The sequence below is a fragment of the Anarhichas minor genome, unplaced genomic scaffold (assembly GCF_050575085.1).
Source record: "Anarhichas minor isolate MPS153535 unplaced genomic scaffold, ASM5057508v1 ptg000023l, whole genome shotgun sequence".
NCBI classification, from domain to species: domain Eukaryota; kingdom Metazoa; phylum Chordata; class Actinopteri; order Perciformes; family Anarhichadidae; genus Anarhichas; species Anarhichas minor.
This window is the reverse complement of record NW_027466469.1, coordinates 3,581,754-3,605,498: the sequence shown is the minus strand read 5'-3', so window position 1 is coordinate 3,605,498 and position 23,745 is coordinate 3,581,754. Positions and strand designations below refer to the sequence as shown.

General features: G+C 40.0%; 2 protein-coding genes across 2 annotated transcripts; both read right to left on the bottom strand.

The window, feature by feature from the left end:
• Window positions 1-1,799: 1,799 nt before the first annotated feature.
• Window positions 1,800-12,362, bottom strand: LOC142955256 (scavenger receptor cysteine-rich domain-containing protein DMBT1-like). The gene is made up of 7 exons (XM_076096725.1): window positions 11,642-12,362; window positions 9,280-9,594; window positions 8,028-8,342; window positions 5,664-5,978; window positions 4,300-4,725; window positions 2,048-2,362; window positions 1,800-1,810 (listed from the first exon to the last, which is right to left on the bottom strand). Exons 1-7 carry the CDS (start codon window positions 12,081-12,083, stop codon window positions 1,800-1,802), a joined length of 2,139 nt encoding a protein of 712 aa, XP_075952840.1. The 5' UTR covers window positions 12,084-12,362.
• LOC142955255 (scavenger receptor cysteine-rich domain-containing protein DMBT1-like) lies at window positions 12,201-22,651 on the bottom strand. Its single transcript, XM_076096723.1, has 7 exons — window positions 21,916-22,651; window positions 20,344-20,349; window positions 19,107-19,421; window positions 16,732-17,046; window positions 15,491-15,805; window positions 12,894-13,208; window positions 12,201-12,211 (listed from the first exon to the last, which is right to left on the bottom strand). The coding sequence occupies exons 1-7, from the start codon at window positions 22,310-22,312 to the stop codon at window positions 12,201-12,203; spliced, it is 1,674 nt and encodes a 557-aa protein (XP_075952838.1). The 5' UTR covers window positions 22,313-22,651.
• Between the last annotated feature and the right edge of the window lie 1,094 nt (window positions 22,652-23,745).

Sequence of the window (23,745 nt, the reverse complement as noted above, 5' to 3'; positions counted from 1 at the left end):
TTAAGTGGATGTCGTTGAAAAACCTTAAGAGCAGTTTCAGTACTGTGGTGCTGTCGAAAGCCTGACTGGAAGACATCAAAGCAGTTATTTACGGCCAAGAATTTGTTCAGCTGTTGGAAAACCGCTTTTTCAATTATTTTACTTAAAAATGGGAGGTTTGATATTGGCCTATAATTTTTCATTGTTGCGGAGTCTAAACTAGCCTTCTTTAGGAGCGGTTTAATAACTGCAGTTTTTAGGGCTTGTGGGAAGACACCTGAGAGAAGGGATGCGTTTACAATTTGTAAAAGATCAGTGGTCATGCAGTGAAAGGAACAGCTCCGTCCCATCTCCAGGCCATGGTCAAGCCCTACACCCCCGCCCGACCACTTCGCTCTGCTGCCTCGGGGCGATTGGTTGCCCCGTCGCTCAGAGGTCCCTAGGGCCGATCGACCCAGTCACGGTGGTTTTCTGTCCTGGCCCCACAATGGTGGAATGAACTCCCCACTGACGTCAGGACAACAGAGTTGCTGCCCATCTTTCGACGCAGGCTGAAAACTCACCTCTTCAAGAAGTACTACCCTGAGCCTTCCACTTGCTCTTATTGTATTCATACGCATTTGTTGCACTTATTTCACTTAGTTCGTTTCTGCACTGTACTTTTGCTCTGGTTTATGGAAATAACAGATCATGACGAGACAGTTCTTTCTAATTAATGAAGAAAGACGTTTGTGGTCCTTTTTTTCCCAGACCTACAATGAACATGCATATATAAACCAAATGGTAAATTAGAAAACAAATCAGGACAACTTGCGGTTCAAGCGAGGATTGGGGAAGAGACTTGGGATGGACCCAAATTCACTGAATTATCAAATCACTCTATTCACAAGGTCTGAAATTATATTAGATTAGATTTAAAGACAGTTGATTTCCAGTGCCCTTACTTTCCTTGAAGGGGCTATCTGGGAATCCAGCACTAGCAGTGTTTCCAGTCAATTGTCAAGCTAATTTTAGGCAAACTCTCATAAAAGAAATGCGAATAAAGCACGTTTCCATCGAATGGTTCCGAGCAAGTAAGCAACATAGTTGTCTAAAATTGGCACCATAGGCTAGGTATGGCTGTAATGGCTACACGAAAACAAAGGACCGAGCCATCTGACCAAGAGGACTTCAGGAATTTGTTTAAATTGGCATTTATATGCAGATATCCATTTATAGAGATTACATCTGTTGGTTTCTTGCTTTGTGCTTTTGTGTCGAAGCATCTATTCTCTGTACGTTTACAAGGACCTGCACCTACCTACCTGTGCACATGGTTCCTCCAGGACTACCCTGCATTTCATGTTGTAGTTTAGTGGTTAAGTATTGTATTAAGACTGATCGTGTAGTGCTAGATGCACTAATAAGACAGCATTTCCTAGAATTTCTGGCTCCACATCAAAAAGCGGTAGGTTTTAATGAGTCGTTTCATGCTAAATCTGTTCGTTAAATGTTACTGAAGGATGTGTGTAATTTTTAGCATGTTGGTTAGCCTGTGCTAGTCAGCCTGTGCTAGTCCCTCTCGCCTAAATTGGGGCTAGTTTGAGCATGTGTGATAGTCTTGTCTCCATGTACCCCACATTAAATGCGGGTTCATTTTGCAAGGGTGTAGAACAGCTAAAACAGCTTAGATATCAAGTAATGACACCAAATGTGTTGATTTCGAGCATAGTAGAAGAGTAGAAATGATTGAATGAAGTATGAGAGTGCATATTGATTTTATTTTTGTATACTCTTGATGTCATTTTGTTTATATTAAAATACATATACACAGCATTCGGTCAGTCCTCGCCTAAAGATCAAGATGAAAAGAAACATGGTTATTAATTCAGAACAGTTCATTGTGCTGAGATGTCAGCTCTGATGCCTAGTTATCTTTCCTACTCACAGGTTTTTGGTCCAATGGTCTGTGTTAACAGATGTCCTACTGCAAACCTGCAAGGTTAAATTAATAACAATGTTTTTGTTTTAGTAATTCTCCAGTTTTATTTATGCAGAAAACAAAGAATGTGTAGATGTACAAAGTTACCTTCACAAACAACACCAGCATCCTCAGAATGACCACAGTTGTGGGTTCCTAATCCTCTGTGTGTACAGTCTTTTAGTGATGACTCAGTTCCTGAACACTGAAGGTCATCCAGCCAGATTGGTCCACTTCCTTGTCCAAAATGTGCACTTCCTGGTGCTGACAGAGCCTTGCCACAGCCCAGCTGTTGACAAACCACCCGAGCGTCATTCAAATCCCAAACGTCGTCACACACCGTCCCCCAATTGCCGTTGTGAAAGATCTCCACTCTGCCAGAGCAGCTGCTGTCAGAGTTGACCAGTCTCACTGTAGTCATATCTGGTTGAATTGAAAGCAAAATATCAGTCAACATATGGCAACAGCAGTATTGAGCAAAAGCCCCATCTCTTCAATGTAACTGAACTTTATAATTTAGCTTCTTTATCATTATTAACTCTTCCATATCGTACTCTCCCTTCACACATGATTCTTCTGAGGCAACGATAAATTATCTGGAAAATGTGGGGTTCTGTGATGCGCAATATTTCATACAATGGATCTAAATTAGGGGTAAAGTAAAAGAGTTTGAGATAAAAAACAATAATGAAACAAAACTAAGTATAAACGTTGACAGATGGAGCTGGGTACATTGGGAGTTGATTCACAGGTTATTGGTCAGGACGATAGAGATATCTAGAAAGTGCTGCGAGGATGACATATTATTGTAGGCCAACCTGGAAGCTAGCCTCTTACTGGTTCCCTGGAGAAAAAGCCAATGTGATTTTGGATTATTGCAGGAAATCAGCTCTGTGGCTAAACCAGTTTATGACACCAACGTCTTCCCAAATGAACACTACTTTTATCATTATTTAAATCATAGATGCAATCGGCAGAAGCAAAGACATAATGTCAAGACAATAAACAAATTACACCACTGTCTCATGACTTCACGCCGCCACCACCACCACTGAGCTAAAGGCAGACTATAGTTCAGCATGATGATGATCGATGGTCGAATTTAGGCACTTGTTAGCAACCATCTTTTTTAAGAAACGTAAAAGCTTCAAATTTCACAAGTGGGATATTTAAACATATTTTATGTTATAGAACAAAATGTTAAAATCTCTTAAACACGTGTTAACCACAGACCTTATTTAAGGCATCTTACCAAAAACCGAGTCAAAAATGCCATCGACTTCCATGAGTGCAACTTGTTTTAAGTAGAGCTTTTATCCAATCAAATTTCGCCCCCATGTCGTCTCCAAGTAAAAAAAAATCTGCCCGGACGCCTTCAGAATTACAACTCAATCCCTTTGCAGTTTAAGTAAATGGGGACGATATTGATTGTCAGTCTTCAACTAATCAGATTTTTAGTTTGACATGTTGGGTGTATTCTTTGACATGCCAGAGCCTTCTAGCTAGCCTAGCAAAGTACGTCATCATTAACGTGCAGCTTGATTGGTCAGTGGGCGAGCGTGACTGTTGTGAAGCTAGCTAGCAGAACTTTGTAGTAGGAGTTCAAGTTTAACGATATACAAGACGTTTTTACGCAACATGATATTTTTTGCGTTTTGGCATGTTTGGCGGCGACAATCCCAAAATCTACTGCCTGTCGAGCAGACACTTTCAGCCCTGAAACGCATTAAAATATATTCAAGAAGTACAACTGGGGAGGCTCGACTGTAATCACTGGCGTCCATGAATAGAGGACCTCTTGCTGAAACTGAACTGCACAACCGTGACATTGAACTCTTTGTAATCAAAGTAAGGAGGATGGACTTTGTCTTTAAATAGTGAGCAGCTTTGGTAAGTGAACTGCTTTTTTTTTACATCTGCAGTATCGTTACTACTGTTTTACATTTTTTATTGTATCATTTTTATGAAATGGTTAAGATTATTTTCTCTGATGTGAATAATATTTGAATGGCCCCGTGCCCTTGTGTGTGACTGAATGCATGTTTTAGCAACGTAATATTGCTGGAATGTGCAGAGGCCTGTTGAATCATGTTATTCTACCCGCTTTGTTGTCAAATAAATGTATGAGACTTCTTGCGAGTTTGTTCTCGTCATGGTGTTAATTACATTGATTTTGACTATATGCATTGCCCATTAATGACGAAGCATTCCGTCATGCTGCATAATAGTGAGGTTATTTGGAGGTGGTTCAACTGTAGTAGGCCAGCACTGATGGCCCAAGTATAAAATGCATGGCCTGCCACTGGTTTTAGGACTATTTCCAGCAGCACTTTATTGTAACTATATTCTGTGAAATTAAATAACAATGTTTTTTTGTTTTTTAATTCTCCAGTAATATTTGTTCAGAAAAAAATAAATAAATAAAATAAAATATAAAATAAATAAATAATTGTGTAGATGTACAAAGTTACCTCCACAGATGACACCAGCATCCTTAGAATGACCACAGTTGGGGGTTCCTAATCCTCTGTGTGTACAGTCCGTTAGTGATGACTCAGTTCCTGAACACTGAAGGCCATCCAGCCAGATTGGTCCACTTCCTTGTCCAAAGTGTGCACTTCCTGGTGCTGACAGAGCCCTGCCACAGCCCAGCTGTTGACACACCACCTGAGCATCATTCCAATCCCAAACGTCATCACACACCGTCCCCCAATTGCCGTTGTGAAAGATCTCCACTCTGCCAGAGCAGCTGCTGTTGGAGTTGACCAGTCTCACTGTAGTCATATCTAGTTGAAGTGAAAGCAAAATATCTGTCAACCTACATGGCAACAGCAGTATTGACCAATAGCCCCATCTCTTCAATGTAACTACTTTATAATTTACCTTATTTATCATGATTAACTTACATATCATACTCTCCCTTCACACATGATTCTTCTGAGGCAACGATAAATTATCTGGAAAATGTGGGGTTCTATGAAATGGATGTAAATTAGGTGTGAAAGTAATAACAGATCAAATGAAACAAAACTAGGTATAAACTGACAGATGGATCTGGGTACATTGGGAGTTGATACACAGGTTATTAGTCAGGAAGATGGAGATATCTAGAGAGTGCTGCAGGGATGAGATTTTTGTAGGCCAACCCGGAAGTTAGCCTCTTACTGTTTCCCTCGACAAAAAGCCAATGGGATTTTGGATTATTGACAAAATAGAATATTTGGCTAAACCAGTTTATGGTACCAACACATTTTGTTTCCTAAGATCATCGTCCCAAATGAACACCACTTTTATCATTATTTAAATCATAGATGCAATCGGCATTTATGATTTAAAGGCAGACTATAGTTCAGCATTATGATGTTCAATATTCTCATTTAGGCACTTGTTAACAACCATCTCTTTTAAGAAACTTAAAAGCTTCAAATTTCACAAGTTGGATATTTACTGATGCATTTTATGTCATAGAACAAAATGCTGAAATCTCTTAATCTCGTGTTATCCACAGACCTTATTTAGGCATCTTACCAAAAACCCAGTCAAAAATCCCATTGACTTCCATGAGTCTAAATATTCAAGACAAAGATAGTTTTAGGAATATTTCCAGCAGCATTTTATTGCAGTATTGTTTGTGAAATAGAATGAAATTAGTAACCATGTTTTTCTAAATTCTCCAGTTATATTTCTGCAGACAAAAAAAGTAAATGTAGCTGTACAAAGTTACCTTCACAGATGACACCAGCATCCTCAGAATGACCACAGTTGTGGGTTCCTAATCCACTGTGTGTACAGTCAGTTAGTGATGACTCAGTTCCCGAACACTGAAGGTCATCCAGCCAGATTGGTCCAATGCCTTGTCCAAAATGTGCACTTCCTGGTGCTGACAGAGCCCTGCCACAGCCCAGCTGTTGACACACCACCTGAGCGTCATTCCAATCCCAAACGTCGTCACACACCGTCCCCCAATTGCCGTTGTGGAAGATCTCCACTCTGCCAGAGCAGCTGCTGTTGGAGTTGACCAGTCTCACTGTGGTCATATCTGGTTGAATTGAAAGCAAAATATCTGTCAACAGCAGTATTGAGCAAAAGCCCCATCTCTTCAATGTAACAGAAATTGATTTAATCATTTAGCTTCTTTATTATTTTTATGAACTCTTCCATATCATACTCACTTCACACATGATTCTTCTGAGGTAAAGATGAGAAATTATCTGGAAAATGTGGGGGTTCTATGATACGCAATATTTCATACAATGGATGTAAATTAGGGGTAAAGTAAAAGAGTTTGAGATAAAAAACAATAATGAAACAAAACTAAGTATAAACGTTGACAGATGGAGCTGGGTACATTGGGAGTTGATTCACAGGTTATTGGTCAGGACGATAGAGATATCTAGAAAGTGCTGCGAGGATGACATATTATTGTAGGCCAACCTGGAAGCTAGCCTCTTACTGGTTCCCTGGAGAAAAAGCCAATGTGGTTTTGGATTATTGCAGGAAATCAGCTCTGTGGCTAAACCAGTTTATGACACCAACGTCTTCCCAAATGAACACTACTTTTATCATTATTTAAATCATAGATGCAATCGGCAGAAGCAAAGACATAATGTCAAGACAATAAACAAATTACACCACTGTCTCATGACTTCACGCCGCCACCACCACCACTGAGCTAAAGGCAGACTATAGTTCAGCATGATGATGATCGATGGTCGAATTTAGGCACTTGTTAGCAACCATCTTTTTTAAGAAACGTAAAAGCTTCAAATTTCACAAGTGGGATATTTAAACATATTTTATGTTATAGAACAAAATGTTAAAATCTCTTAAACACGTGTTAACCACAGACCTTATTTAAGGCATCTTACCAAAAACCGAGTCAAAAATGCCATCGACTTCCATGAGTGCAACTTGTTTTAAGTAGAGCTTTTATCCAATCAAATTTCGCCCCCATGTCGTCTCCAAGTAAAAAAAAAATCTGCCCGGACGCCTTCAGAATTACAACTCAATCCCTTTGCAGTTTAAGTAAATGGGGACGATATTGATTGTCAGTCTTCAACTAATCAGATTTTTAGTTTGACATGTTGGGTGTATTCTTTGACATGCCAGAGCCTTCTAGCTAGCCTAGCAAAGTACGTCATCATTAACGTGCAGCTTGATTGGTCAGTGGGCGAGCGTGACTGTTGTGAAGCTAGCTAGCAGAACTTTGTAGTAGGAGTTCAAGTTTAACGATATACAAGACGTTTTTACGCAACATGATATTTTTTGCGTTTTGGCATGTTTGGCGGCGACAATCCCAAAATCTACTGCCTGTCGAGCAGACACTTTCAGCCCTGAAACGCATTAAAATATATTCAAGAAGTACAACTGGGGAGGCTCGACTGTAATCACTGGCGTCCATGAATAGAGGACCTCTTGCTGAAACTGAACTGCACAACCGTGACATTGAACTCTTTGTAATCAAAGTAAGGAGGATGGACTTTGTCTTTAAATAGTGAGCAGCTTTGGTAAGTGAACTGCTTTTTTTTTACATCTGCAGTATCGTTACTACTGTTTTACATTTTTTATTGTATCATTTTTATGAAATGGTTAAGATTATTTTCTCTGATGTGAATAATATTTGAATGGCCCCGTGCCCTTGTGTGTGACTGAATGCATGTTTTAGCAACGTAATATTGCTGGAATGTGCAGAGGCCTGTTGAATCATGTTATTCTACCCGCTTTGTTGTCAAATAAATGTATGAGACTTCTTGCGAGTTTGTTCTCGTCATGGTGTTAATTACATTGATTTTGACTATATGCATTGCCCATTAATGACGAAGCATTCCGTCATGCTGCATAATAGTGAGGTTATTTGGAGGTGGTTCAACTGTAGTAGGACAGCACTGATGGCCCAAGTATAAAATGCATGGCCTGCCACTGGTTTTAGGACTATTTCCAGCAGCACTTTATTGTAACTATATTCTGTGAAATTAAATAACAATGTTTTTTAATTCTCCAGTAATATTTGTTCAGAAAAAAATAAATAAATAAAATAAAATATAAAATAAATAAATAAATAAATAATTGTGTAGATGTACAAAGTTACCTCCACAGATGACACCAGCATCCTTAGAATGACCACAGTTGGGGGTTCCTAATCCTCTGTGTGTACAGTCCGTTAGTGATGACTCAGTTCCTGAACACTGAAGGCCATCCAGCCAGATTGGTCCACTTCCTTGTCCAAAGTGTGCACTTCCTGGTGCTGACAGAGCCCTGCCACAGCCCAGCTGTTGACACACCACCTGAGCATCATTCCAATCCCAAACGTCATCACACACCGTCCCCCAATTGCCGTTGTGAAAGATCTCCACTCTGCCAGAGCAGCTGCTGTTGGAGTTGACCAGTCTCACTGTAGTCATATCTAGTTGAAGTGAAAGCAAAATATCTGTCAACCTACATGGCAACAGCAGTATTGACCAATAGCCCCATCTCTTCAATGTAACTACTTTATAATTTACCTTATTTATCATGATTAACTTACATATCATACTCTCCCTTCACACATGATTCTTCTGAGGCAACGATAAATTATCTGGAAAATGTGGGGTTCTATGAAATGGATGTAAATTAGGTGTGAAAGTAATAACAGATCAAATGAAACAAAACTAGGTATAAACTGACAGATGGATCTGGGTACATTGGGAGTTGATACACAGGTTATTAGTCAGGAAGATGGAGATATCTAGAGAGTGCTGCAGGGATGAGATTTTTGTAGGCCAACCCGGAAGTTAGCCTCTTACTGTTTCCCTCGACAAAAAGCCAATGGGATTTTGGATTATTGACAAAATAGAATATTTGGCTAAACCAGTTTATGGTACCAACACATTTTGTTTCCTAAGATCATCGTCCCAAATGAACACCACTTTTATCATTATTTAAATCATAGATGCAATTGGCATTTATGATTTAAAGGCAGACTATAGTTCAGCATTATGATGTTCAATATTCTCATTTAGGCACTTGTTAACAACCATCTCTTTTAAGAAACTTAAAAGCTTCAAATTTCACAAGTTGGATATTTACTGATGCATTTTATGTCATAGAACAAAATGCTGAAATCTCTTAATCTCGTGTTATCCACAGACCTTATTTAGGCATCTTACCAAAAACCCAGTCAAAAATCCCATTGACTTCCATGAGTCTAAATATTCAAGACAAAGATAGTTTTAGGAATATTTCCAGCAGCATTTTATTGCAGTATTGTTTGTGAAATAGAATGAAATTAGTAACCATGTTTTTCTAAATTCTCCAGTTATATTTCTGCAGACAAAAAAGTAAATGTAGCTGTACAAAGTTACCTTCACAGATGACACCAGCATCCTCAGAATGACCACAGTTGTGGGTTCCTAATCCACTGTGTGTACAGTCAGTTAGTGATGACTCAGCTCCCGAACACTGAAGGTCATCCAGCCAGATTGGTCCAATGCCTTGTCCAAAATGTGCACTTCCTGGTGCTGACAGAGCCCTGCCACAGCCCAGCTGTTGACACACCACCTGAGCGTCATTCCAATCCCAAACGTCGTCACACACCGTCCCCCAATTGCCGTTGTGGAAGATCTCCACTCTGCCAGAGCAGCTGGTGTTGGAGTTGACCAGTCTCACTGTGGTCATATCTGGTTGAATTGAAAGCAAAATATCTGTCAACAGCAGTATTGAGCAAAAGCCCCATCTCTTCAATGTAACAGAAATTGATTTAATCATTTAGCTTCTTTATTATTTTTATGAACTCTTCCATATCATACTCTCACTTCACACATGATTCTTCTGAGGTAAAGATGAGAAATTATCTGGAAAATGTGGGGGTTCTATGATACGCAATATTTCATACAATGGATGTAAATTAGGGGTAAAGTAAAAGAGTTTGAGATAAAAAACAATAATGAAACAAAACTAAGTATAAACGTTGACAGATGGAGCTGGGTACATTGGGAGTTGATTCACAGGTTATTGGTCAGGACGATAGAGATATCTAGAAAGTGCTGCGAGGATGACATATTATTGTAGGCCAACCTGGAAGCTAGCCTCTTACTGGTTCCCTGGAGAAAAAGCCAATGTGGTTTTGGATTATTGCAGGAAATCAGCTCTGTGGCTAAACCAGTTTATGACACCAACGTCTTCCCAAATGAACACTACTTTTATCATTATTTAAATCATAGATGCAATCGGCAGAAGCAAAGACATAATGTCAAGACAATAAACAAATTACACCACTGTCTCATGACTTCACGCCGCCACCACCACCACTGAGCTAAAGGCAGACTATAGTTCAGCATGATGATGATCGATGGTCGAATTTAGGCACTTGTTAGCAACCATCTTTTTTAAGAAACGTAAAAGCTTCAAATTTCACAAGTGGGATATTTAAACATATTTTATGTTATAGAACAAAATGTTAAAATCTCTTAAACACGTGTTAACCACAGACCTTATTTAAGGCATCTTACCAAAAACCGAGTCAAAAATGCCATCGACTTCCATGAGTGCAACTTGTTTTAAGTAGAGCTTTTATCCAATCAAATTTCGCCCCCATGTCGTCTCCAAGTAAAAAAAAAATCTGCCCGGACGCCTTCAGAATTACAACTCAATCCCTTTGCAGTTTAAGTAAATGGGGACGATATTGATTGTCAGTCTTCAACTAATCAGATTTTTAGTTTGACATGTTGGGTGTATTCTTTGACATGCCAGAGCCTTCTAGCTAGCCTAGCAAAGTACGTCATCATTAACGTGCAGCTTGATTGGTCAGTGGGCGAGCGTGACTGTTGTGAAGCTAGCTAGCAGAACTTTGTAGTAGGAGTTCAAGTTTAACGATATACAAGACGTTTTTACGCAACATGATATTTTTTGCGTTTTGGCATGTTTGGCGGCGACAATCCCAAAATCTACTGCCTGTCGAGCGGACACTTTCAGCCCTGAAACGCATTAAAATATATTCAAGAAGTACAACTGGGGAGGCTCGACTGTAATCACTGGCGTCCATGAATAGAGGACCTCTTGCTGAAACTGAACTGCACAACCGTGACATTGAACTCTTTGTAATCAAAGTAAGGAGGATGGACTTTGTCTTTAAATAGTGAGCAGCTTTGGTAAGTGAACTGCTTTTTTTTTACATCTGCAGTATCGTTACTACTGTTTTACATTTTTTATTGTATCATTTTTATGAAATGGTTAAGATTATTTTCTCTGATGTGAATAATATTTGAATGGCCCCGTGCCCTTGTGTGTGACTGAATGCATGTTTTAGCAACGTAATATTGCTGGAATGTGCAGAGGCCTGTTGAATCATGTTATTCTACCCGCTTTGTTGTCAAATAAATGTATGAGACTTCTTGCGAGTTTGTTCTCGTCATGGTGTTAATTACATTGATTTTGACTATATGCATTGCCCATTAATGACGAAGCATTCCGTCATGCTGCATAATAGTGAGGTTATTTGGAGGTGGTTCAACTGTAGTAGGACAGCACTGATGGCCCAAGTATAAAATGCATGGCCTGCCACTGGTTTTAGGACTATTTCCAGCAGCACTTTATTGTAACTATATTCTGTGAAATTAAATAACAATGTTTTTTAATTCTCCAGTAATATTTGTTCAGAAAAAAATAAATAAATAAAATAAAATATAAAATAAATAAATAAATAATTGTGTAGATGTACAAAGTTACCTCCACAGATGACACCAGCATCCTTAGAATGACCACAGTTGGGGGTTCCTAATCCTCTGTGTGTACAGTCCGTTAGTGATGACTCAGTTCCTGAACACTGAAGGCCATCCAGCCAGATTGGTCCACTTCCTTGTCCAAAGTGTGCACTTCCTGGTGCTGACAGAGCCCTGCCACAGCCCAGCTGTTGACACACCACCTGAGCATCATTCCAATCCCAAACGTCATCACACACCGTCCCCCAATTGCCGTTGTGAAAGATCTCCACTCTGCCAGAGCAGCTGCTGTTGGAGTTGACCAGTCTCACTGTAGTCATATCTAGTTGAAGTGAAAGCAAAATATCTGTCAACCTACATGGCAACAGCAGTATTGACCAATAGCCCCATCTCTTCAATGTAACTACTTTATAATTTACCTTATTTATCATGATTAACTTACATATCATACTCTCCCTTCACACATGATTCTTCTGAGGCAACGATAAATTATCTGGAAAATGTGGGGTTCTATGAAATGGATGTAAATTAGGTGTGAAAGTAATAACAGATCAAATGAAACAAAACTAGGTATAAACTGACAGATGGATCTGGGTACATTGGGAGTTGATACACAGGTTATTAGTCAGGAAGATGGAGATATCTAGAGAGTGCTGCAGGGATGAGATTTTTGTAGGCCAACCCGGAAGTTAGCCTCTTACTGTTTCCCTCGACAAAAAGCCAATGGGATTTTGGATTATTGACAAAATAGAATATTTGGCTAAACCAGTTTATGGTACCAACACATTTTGTTTCCTAAGATCATCGTCCCAAATGAACACCACTTTTATCATTATTTAAATCATAGATGCAATTGGCATTTATGATTTAAAGGCAGACTATAGTTCAGCATTATGATGTTCAATATTCTCATTTAGGCACTTGTTAACAACCATCTCTTTTAAGAAACTTAAAAGCTTCAAATTTCACAAGTTGGATATTTACTGATGCATTTTATGTCATAGAACAAAATGCTGAAATCTCTTAATCTCGTGTTATCCACAGACCTTATTTAGGCATCTTACCAAAAACCCAGTCAAAAATCCCATTGACTTCCATGAGTCTAAATATTCAAGACAAAGATAGTTTTAGGAATATTTCCAGCAGCATTTTATTGCAGTATTGTTTGTGAAATAGAATGAAATTAGTAACCATGTTTTTCTAAATTCTCCAGTTATATTTCTGCAGACAAAAAAGTAAATGTAGCTGTACAAAGTTACCTTCACAGATGACACCAGCATCCTCAGAATGACCACAGTTGTGGGTTCCTAATCCACTGTGTGTACAGTCAGTTAGTGATGACTCAGCTCCCGAACACTGAAGGTCATCCAGCCAGATTGGTCCAATGCCTTGTCCAAAATGTGCACTTCCTGGTGCTGACAGAGCCCTGCCACAGCCCAGCTGTTGACACACCACCTGAGCGTCATTCCAATCCCAAACGTCGTCACACACCGTCCCCCAATTGCCGTTGTGGAAGATCTCCACTCTGCCAGAGCAGCTGGTGTTGGAGTTGACCAGTCTCACTGTGGTCATATCTGGTTGAATTGAAAGCAAAATATCTGTCAACAGCAGTATTGAGCAAAAGCCCCATCTCTTCAATGTAACAGAAATTGATTTAATCATTTAGCTTCTTTATTATTTTTATGAACTCTTCCATATCATACTCTCACTTCACACATGATTCTTCTGAGGTAAAGATGAGAAATTATCTGGAAAATGTGGGGGTTCTATGATACGCAATATTTCATACAATGGATGTAAATTAGGGGTAAAGTAAAAGAGTTTGAGATAAAAAACAATAATGAAACAAAACTAAGTATAAACGTTGACAGATGGAGCTGGGTACATTGGGAGTTGATTCACAGGTTATTGGTCAGGACGATAGAGATATCTAGAAAGTGCTGCGAGGATGACATATTATTGTAGGCCAACCTGGAAGCTAGCCTCTTACTGGTTCCCTGGAGAAAAAGCCAATGTGGTTTTGGATTATTGCAGGAAATCAGCTCTGTGGCTAAACCAGTTTATGACACCAACGTCTTCCCAAATGAACACTACTTTTATCATTATTTAAATCATAGATGCAATCGGCAGAAGCAAAGACATAATGTCAAGACAATAAACAAATTACACCACTGTCTCATGACTTCACGCCGCCACCACCACCACTGAGCTAAAGGCAGACTATCGTGCAGCATGATGATGTTCAATAGTCCAATTTAAGCACTTGTTAGCAACCATCTTTTTTAAGAAACGTAAAAGCTTCAAATTTCACAAGTGGGATATTTACTGACGTATTTTATGTCATAGAACAAAATGCTAAAATCTCTTAACCTCGCGTTAACCACAGACCTTATTCAGGCATCTCACCAAAAACTCAGTCAAAAACATTGATTTCCATGAGTGTAAAAATTCTCATCACAGCTGGGTTTTAGGCAGTGATGGGCCGTCGGGGTCAGCAAGGCTTTTTTGCTTGCCTAGACAGAATCCCAAAGTTATAGGCATTTTATAATTAAATTAGTTCCCATTAATACACTACATGTATTCTCAATATTTTTTTCCCCATTAGCTTATTATCTCATTGCATAGCTACCGTCTTCCTGAGTTACGCCGCTTCCAGCGCAACTTGTTTTAAGTAGAGCTTTTTTCCCCCAATCAGATTTCGCCCCCATGTCGTCTCCAAGTAAAGTAATCTGCCCGGACGCCTTCAGAATTACAACTCAATCCCTTTGCAGTTTAGGTAAATGGGACAATATTGTTGATTGTCGTAGTCTTCAACTAATCAGATTTTTAGTTTGACATGTTGGGCGTATTCTTTTACGTCCCAGAGCCTTCTAGCTGGCCTACCAAAGTACGTCATCATTAACGTGCAGCTTGATTGTTCAGTGGGCTAGCGTGACTGTTGTGAAGCTAGCTAGCAGAACTTTGTAGCAGTAAGAGTTCACGTTTAAAGATATGCAAGACGTTTTTACGTGACATTACATTTTTAGCGTTTTGGCATGTTTGGCGGCGGCGACAATCCCAATATCTACTGCCTCTGTCGAGCGGACACTTTCAGCCCTGAAACATTAAAACGTATTCAAGAAGTACAACTGGGGAGGCTAGACTGTAATCACTGGTGTCCATGAATCGAGAAGGACATCTTGCTGGAACTGAACCACACAACCGTGGCATTTAACTCTTTGTAATCAAAGAGAGGAGGATGGACTTTGTCTTTAAAATGTGAACAGCAGCTTTGGTAAGTGAATTGCTTTTTTTTTATACCTTCAGTAGTGTTACTTGATTAAATTTTTGTAGTCATATCGTTTTTAGGATATGGTTAATATTGTTCCTTCTGATATGAATAATATTTGAATGGCCCCGTGCCCTTCAGTGTGGGACGGAATGCGTGTTTTAGCAACTTAATTTTGCTAGAATGTGCAGAGGCCTGTTGAATCATGTTATTTGGGTATTATGTTATCAAATAAATACAGGTACATGCGACTGGTTCTTGAGTTCGTTCTCGTCATTTTCTAAATTACATTGATTTGACTATATGCATTGCCCGTCAATGACAAAGCATCCCATCACCCTGGGTAATAGTGAGGTTATTAGGAGGTGGTTCAACTGTAGTAGGACAGCACCGATGGCCCAAGTATACTGGTTTTAGGACTGTTTCCAGCAGCACTTTAATGTAACTATACCACTGCATCGTTTGAGACATTGACTGAAATTAATAAATTAATAAATTCTCCATTTATATTTGTTCAGGAACAAAAAATAAAAAAGGAAAAAAAAAAAAAAAAAAAAAATAAAAGATTGTGTAGATGTACAAAGTTACCTCCACAGATGACACCAGCATCCTTAGAATGACTACAGTTGTGGGTTCCTAATCCACTGTGTGTACAGTCTTTTAGTGATGACTCATTCCCTGAACACTGAAGGTCATCCAGCCAGATTGGTCCACGTCCTTTTCCAAAATGTGCACTTCCTGGTGCCGACAGAGCCCTGCCACAGCCCAGCTGTTGACACACCACCTGAGCGTCATTCCAATCCCAAACGTCGTCACACACCGTCCCCCAATTGCCGTTGTGGAAGATCTCCACTCTGCCAGAGCAGCTGCTGTTAGAGTTGACCAGTCTCACTGTGGTCACATCTGGTTGAATTGAAATCAAAATATCTGTCAACATATGGCAACAGCAGTATTGACCAAAAGGCCCATCTCTTCAATGTAACTGCACTTGATCATTTAGCATCATCATGAACTCTTACATATACTCTCACTTCACACATGATTCTTCTGAGGAAACAATGAGAACTTAATTAGAAAATGTGTGGTTCTATGATATGCAATTATGTAAATTTGGGGTAAAAGTAATAAGAGATTAAAATATAAAATGTAACAAAACCAGGTATAAACTGTGACAGATGGATCTGGGTACATTGGGAGTTGATACACAGGTTAACGGACAGGAAGATGGAAATATCTAGAGAGTGCTGTAGGGATGGCATTTTTGTAGGCCAACCCGGAAGTTAGCCTCTTACTGGTTCCCTCGACAAAAAGCCAATGGGATTTTGGATCATTTCCAAAATAGAATCTTTGGCTAAACCAGTTTATGGTACCAACACATTTTGTTTCTAAGATCATCTTCACAAATGAACACCACTTTTATCATTATTTAAATCATAGATGCAATCGGCATATGATTTAAAGCCAGACTATAGTTCAGCATCATGATGTTCGTTAGTCTGATTTAGGCACTTGTTAGCAACCATTTTTTTTTTAACAAACTTAAGCTTCAAATTTCACAAATGGGATATTTACCGATGAATTTTTTTCATTGAACAAAATGCTAAAATCTCTTAATCTCATGTTAACCACAGACCTTATTTCAGGCATCCTAACAAAAATCCCATGAGTCTAAAAATTCAACTCAAAGATGGTTTTAGGACTATTTCCAGCAGCGCTTCATTGCAGTATTGTTTGTGAAATAGAACGAAATTAGTAACAATGTTTTTTCTAAATTCTCCAGTTATATTTGTGTAGGAAAAAAAAAGGTAAATGTAGATGGCCAAAGTTACCGTCACAGATGACACCAGCATCCTCAGAATGACCACAGTTGTGGGTTCCTAATCCTCTGTGTGTACAGTCCGTTAGTGATGACTCAGTTCCTGAACACTGAAGGTCATCCAGCCAGATTGGTCCACTTCCTTGTCCAAAATGTGCACTTCTTGGTGCTGACAGAGCCTTGCCACAGCCCAGCTGTTGACACACCACCTGAGCGGCATTCAAATCCCAAATGTCATCACATACCGTCCCCCAATTGTCGTTGTGGAAGATCTCCACTCTGCCAGAGCAGCTGCTGTCAGAGTTGACCAGTCTCACTGTAGTCATATCTGGTTGAATTGAAAGCAAAATATCAGTCAACATATGGCAACAGCAGTATTGAGCAAAAGCCCCATCTCTTCAATGCAATTGTACTTTATCTAATCATTTAGCTTCTATATTATTATTAATATTATGAAGTCTTACATATACTCTCACTTCACACATGATTCTTCTGAGGTAAAGATGAGAAATTATCTGGAAAATGTGGGGTTCTATGATATGCAATATTTCATACAATGGATATAAATTAGGGATAAAGTAAAAGAGTTTGAGATAAAAAGAATGAAACAAAACTAAGTATAAACATTGACAGATGGATCTGGGTACATTGGGAGTTGATTCACAGGTTATTGGTCAGGATGATAGAGATATCTAGAAAGTGCTGCGAGGATGACATATTTTTGCAGGCCAACCCGGAAGTTAGCCTCTTACTGGTTCCCTGGAGAAAAAGCCAATGTGATTTTGGATTATTGCAGGAAATCAGCTCTGTGGCTAAACCAGTTTATGATACCAACATCTTCCCAAATGAACACTACATTTATCATTATTTAAATCATAGATGCAATCGGCAGAAGCAAAGACATAACGTCAAGACAACAAACAAACTACACCACTGTCTCATGACTTCACGCCGCCACCACCACCACTGAGCGAAAGGCAGACTATCGTGCAGCAAGATGATGTTCAATAGTCCAATTTAGGCACTGTTAGATACCATCTTTTTTAAGAAACGTAAAAGCTTCAAATTTCACAAGTGCGATATTTACTGACGCATTTTATGTCATACAAAAAAATGCTAAAATCTCTTAACCTCGCGTTAACCAGACCTTGTTCAGGCATCTCACCAAAAACCCAGTCAAAAATAACATTGACTTCCACGAGTGTAAAAATTCTCCTCACAGCTGGGTTTTAGGCAGTGATGGGCCGTCAGGGCCAGCAAGGCTTTCTCTGCTTGCCTAGACAGAATCCCAAAGTTATAGGTATTTTATAATTAAATTAGTTTTCATAAATACACTACATGTATTCTAAATATTTTTTCCCCCATTAGCTTATTATCTCATTGCATAGCTACCATCTTCCTCAGTTGCGCCGCTTCCAGCACAACTTGTTTTAAGTAGAGCTTTTTGCCAATCAGATTTCGCCCCCATGTCGTCTCCAAGTAAAGTAATCTGCCCGGACGCCTTCAGAATTACAACTCAATCCCTTTGCAGTTTAGGTAAATGGGACGATATTGTTGATTGTCGTAGTCTTCAACTAATCAGATTTTTAGTTTGACATGTTGGGCGTATTCTTTTACGTGCCAGAGCCTTCTAGCTGGCCTAGCCAAGTAAGTCTTCATTAACGTGCGGCTTGATTGTTCAGTGGGCTAGCGTGACTGTTGTAAAACTAGCTAGCAGAACTTTGTAGCAGTAAGAGTTCAAGTTTAAAGATATGCAAGACGTTTTTACGTGACATTACATTTTTAGCGTTTTGGCATGTTTGGTGGCGACAATCCCAATATCTACTGCCTCTGTCGAGCGGACACTTTCAGCCCTGAAACACATTAAAACGTTTAATTTTTAATGATATGGTTAATATTGTTCCCTCTGATGTGAATAATATTTGAATGGCCCCGTGCTCTCGAGTGTGGGATGGAATGAGTGTTTTAGCAACTTAATTTTGCTAGAATGTGCAGAGGCCTGTTGAATCATGTGATTTGGGTATTATGTTATTCTACCTGCTTTGTTGTCAAATATAGGTGTATGCGACTGGTTCTTGTGAGTTCGTTCTCGTCATGGTGTTAATTACATTGATTTTGACTCTATGCATTGCCCGTTAAAGACGAAGCATCTCATCACGCTGGGTAATAGTGAGGTTATTAGGAGGTGGTTCAACGTAGTAGGACAGCACTGATGGCCCAAGTACAAAACACATGGCCCGCCACTGGTTTTAGGACCATTTCCAGCAGCACTTTATTGTAACTATATTACTGTATCGTTTGTGAAATTGAATGAAATGAATGTCTTTTCTATCTTCTCCAGTTATATTTGTTAAGAAAAAAAAGAAATGTGGAGATGTACAAAGTTACCTCCACAGATGACACCAGCATCCTTAGAATGACTACAGTTGTGGGTTCCTAATCCTCTGTGTGTACAGTCCGTTAGTGATGACTCAGTTCCTGAACACTGAAGGCCATCCAGCCAGATTGGTCCACTGCCTTGTCCAAAATGTGCCCTTCCTGGTGCCGACAGAGCCCTGCCACAGCCCAGCTGTTGACACACCACCTGAGCGTCATTCCAATCCCAAACGTCGTCACACACCGTCCCCCAAGTGCCGTCGTGGAAGATCTCCACTCTGCCAGAGCAGCTGCTGTTAGAGTTGACCAGTCTCACTGTGGGCATATCTGGTTGAATTGAAAGCAAAATATCAGTCAACCTTTATGGCATCTGTAGGTTGCAAATTACAGCAATATTGAGCAAAGGCCCCATCTCTTCAATGCAACTTTAATTGATAATTTTGTCATTTAGCTTCATTATCATCAACTCTTACATATTATACTCTCCCTTCACACATGATTCTTCTGAGGCAACGATGATAAATTATCTGGAAAATGTGTGGTTCTATGATATGCAATAGATGTAAATTAGGGGTGAAAGTAATAAGAGATTAAAAGATAAAATGTAACAAAACCAGGTATAAACTATGACAGATGGAGCTGGTTACATTGAGAGTTGCTGAGGCAAATTTGAAATTTATGATTTTGGGCTATACAAAAATAAATTGAATGGAAAGGTTTTTGGTCAGGATGATGGAGATATATAGAGAGTGCTGCGGGGATGACATCTTTGTAGGCCAAACCAGAAGTTGGCCTCTCACTGGTTCCCTCGACAAAAGGAGTCAAAATACAGGTTCAGCACGGCGGTGAGAGATGCGAAACAGTACTCTGAGAAACTGTAACACCAGCTCTCAGCAAGTGACTCCGCTTCTGTCTGAAGACGTCTGAGACATAAAACCACAAGCCTAAAGGCCCCCACTCCATGAATGACCTACACCTGGCAAACAAGCTGAACAAGTTCCACTGTTGCTTTGGACAATGGGACAGTCCTGATCCCATCCTCCAGCTACAGACCACCAGGTCCCACTCCCCCAGCTCAGCAGGGGTCCATGCCTCTGTACCACCCATCCATCCCCCCCACCAGTGACGACTATTCCAGAGAGTCGCCATGAAGCTGTTTAATAGTCAGAACCCCCGCAAAGCAGCCGGCCCAGACAGTCTCTCCCTCCACCCTAAAGCATTGTGCTGATCAGCTGTCTCCGGTATTCACAGACATCTTCAACACCTCCCTGGAGACATGCCATGTACCAGCTTGCTTCAAGACCACCATCATCCCCGTCCCCCTAAAAAACAAAGGTTCACAGGACTAAATGACTAAAGGCCCATCGCCCTGACATCTGTGATCATGAAGTCTTTTAAGCGCCTTGTCCTGTCCCACCTCAAAGCCCTCACCGACCCACTCCTGGACCCCCTGCAGTTTGCCTACAGAGCAAACAGGTCTTTAGAAGACGCAGTCAACAGGGCCCTTCATTTCATCCTTCAGCATCTGGACTCCTCAGGAACCTACGCCAGGATCGTGTTTGTGGACTCCAGCTCTGCCTTCAACACCATCATCCTGTCTCTGCTGCATGACAAGCCCTCTCAGCTGCACGTGCCCGTCTCCACCTGCAAGTGGATCAGTGACTTCATGTCTGACAGGAAGCAGCATGTGAAGCTGGGAAAACATGTCTCAGTCTCTTAGTCTATCAGCACCGGTTCCCCCCAAGGCCGCGTTCTTTACCCTCTGCTCTTCCCCCTGTACACCAACAGCTGCACCCCAAGTCACCAGTCCGTCAAGCTCCTGAAGTTAGCGGATGACACCACCACCCTCATTGGACTCATCTCTGATGGGGATGAGTCTGCACACACAGTCTACAAACATATATACAGACACACACGTATATGATAAGCAAGGGTGTGTAATAGTAGGAAATTATTAAAATACACTTGCCACTTTTGTATAAACTTGTTTTAAAGCACTGCTACCATTTGCTTTTTACAACATTTTATTGTAAATTAAAAAAAAAAAAAAAAAAAAAAAAAAAAAAAAATAAAAAAAAAAAAAAAAAAAATTCTATTAATGAATGATGTCTTGATTATTGCACTGTTTTCATTGTTATGCACCATTCACCAAGTCAAATTCCTTGTATGTGTAACATACTTGGCAATAAATGGTTCCCGATTATGAAATAGCCAATGGGATTTGAGATTATTATAGGAAATCAAGTCTGAGGCCAAACCAGTTTATGATACAAACATGTTTTGTTTATTAAGATCATCTCCCAAATGAACACCACTTCATCATTATTTAAATCATAGATGCAATCCGCAGAAGTAAAGACATAACGTCAAGACTAAAAACTACACCACTGTCATGACTTCACGCCGCCACCACCACTGAGCTAAAGATTATAGTTCAGCACGATGATGTTCAGTAGCCTCATTTAGGCACTTGTTAGCAACCATCATTTTTAAGAAACTTAAGCTTAAAATTTCACAAGTGGGATATTTACTGACATATTTTCTGTCAAAGAACAAAATGTTAAAATCTCTTAATATTGTGTTAACCATACACCTTATTTCAGGTATCTTACCAAAAACCTTGTCGAAATTGCCATTGACCTCCATGAGTGTAAAAATTCAACTCACAGCTGGGTTTTAGGGCCATTTCCAGCAGCACTTCATTGTAACTATATTACTGTAACTATATTACTGTATCGTTTGTGAAATTTAATGGAATTAATGTTTTTTCCAAATTATATTTGTGCAGAAAAAAAAAGGGTATGTAGATGTACAAAGTTACCTTCACAGATGACACCAGCATCCTCAGAATGACGACAATTGTGGGCTCCTAATCCTCTGTGTGTACAGTCTGTTAGTGATGACTCAGTTCCTGAACACTGAAGGTCATCCAGCCAGATTGGTCCACTTCCTTGTCCAAAATGTGCACTTCCTGGTGATGACAGAGCCCTGCCACAGCCCAGCTGTTGACACACCACCTGAGCGTCATTCCAATCCCAACCGTCGTCACACACCGTCCCCCAATTGCCGTTGTGGAAGATCTCCACTCTGCCAGAGCAGCTGCTGTTGGAGTTGACCAGTCTCACTGTGGTCATATCTAGTTGAAGTGAAAGCAAAATATCTGTCAACCCACATGGCAACTGCTTACAAATTACAGCAATATTGAGCAAACGCCCCATCTCATAAATGTAACTGAACTTATAGATAGATAGATAGATAATACTCTCTCTTCACACATGGTTCTTCTGGGGTAAAGATGAGAAATTATCTGGAAAATGTGGGGTTCTATGATACACAATATTTCATACAATGGATGTAACTCAAGGGTTAAAGTGAAAGAGTTTTAGGTAAACAAACTACAACACTGTCTTTACGCCACCACCACTAAGCTAAAGGCAGACCATAGTTTAGCATGTTGATGTTCATTAGTCTCATTTAGGCACTTGTTGGCAACCGTCATTTTTAAGAAACTTAAAAGCTTCAAATTTCACAAGTGGGTTATTTACCAACATATTTTATGTCATAGAACAAGAAGCCATTTTGACACGGGTGAAAATAAAAGAAATTGTGGGCCCATTCCATTTGGTGTGTCAGTCATTCCAGTGAGCCAGCATCCACAATACCAGGGCCATGGCCCACCTAAATGAAACAGGGCCGTAATCAATGTTAGCAATTGTACCTGGGTTTACCCTGCAATGACAAGTCAAAATGGCTGCTATGAGAAGAGCGCATCATTGCTAACTTTTTCTGTCTGCTCTTTGGTGCTGGGCAGGTAGTGTACAGTGTGTTGATCAGAGCTTTGCCACTGAAAACTATTTCTCTGGTTTCCATACTCTCTGCAACTCCCTTCACATTACAAGAAATGATTTGATCCATTGTGAATATAAAACATCAATTAGTGCAGCTTGGTGTAAAGAAGAATTTAAGCTTAAACCTGATGATACATCAATTACTTTACCTGTCCATCCTGTTAATGTCTGAATTATCAGGAGCAACAGCATTCCACGAGTTCCCCTCATCATGGGCCACATACAGGAGATAGGACCCACACTTGCTGAATAGGACAAAAGAGGCACTTTGACAAACTGCATCAAAGCCGACTCTTCTGGCTTGGTAAATGATTGACTCCAATCCTAACACAGGGTACATCCCAAGTCTCTTTATATGCCCTTTTCACAGCAGCCAATCTGACACATAATTGCAGGGTAAACACAGGTGTGATTGATCAAACTGATGAAGGTCCCATTCTATTTAGTTTCAAATTCATTCCAGTGAGCCAGCATGCACAATACCAGGGCCCCAGCCACCTAAATGGAACAGAGCCATTTAAAAAAAAAATCACACCTGTTTTTACCCTGCAATTACATGTCAAAATGGCTGCAGTGATAAGGGTCCATTGCATCCATGGGTATGGCCAAATCCCAATGTCCCCCCTTACGGACTCATGGACTTTGAGGCGCGCTCCCACGAAGTCCGTGAGGGTTTCGGGATGTCTCACTGTCAAATCATCAAGTGTTTGAGGGCTCTCTTGCAGACATCTTGAGCCCTTTATGAACCCTTTCCGTAAATCAGCATGGTATGCTGACTTAGCCTAAGGGAATTACCCACAAAT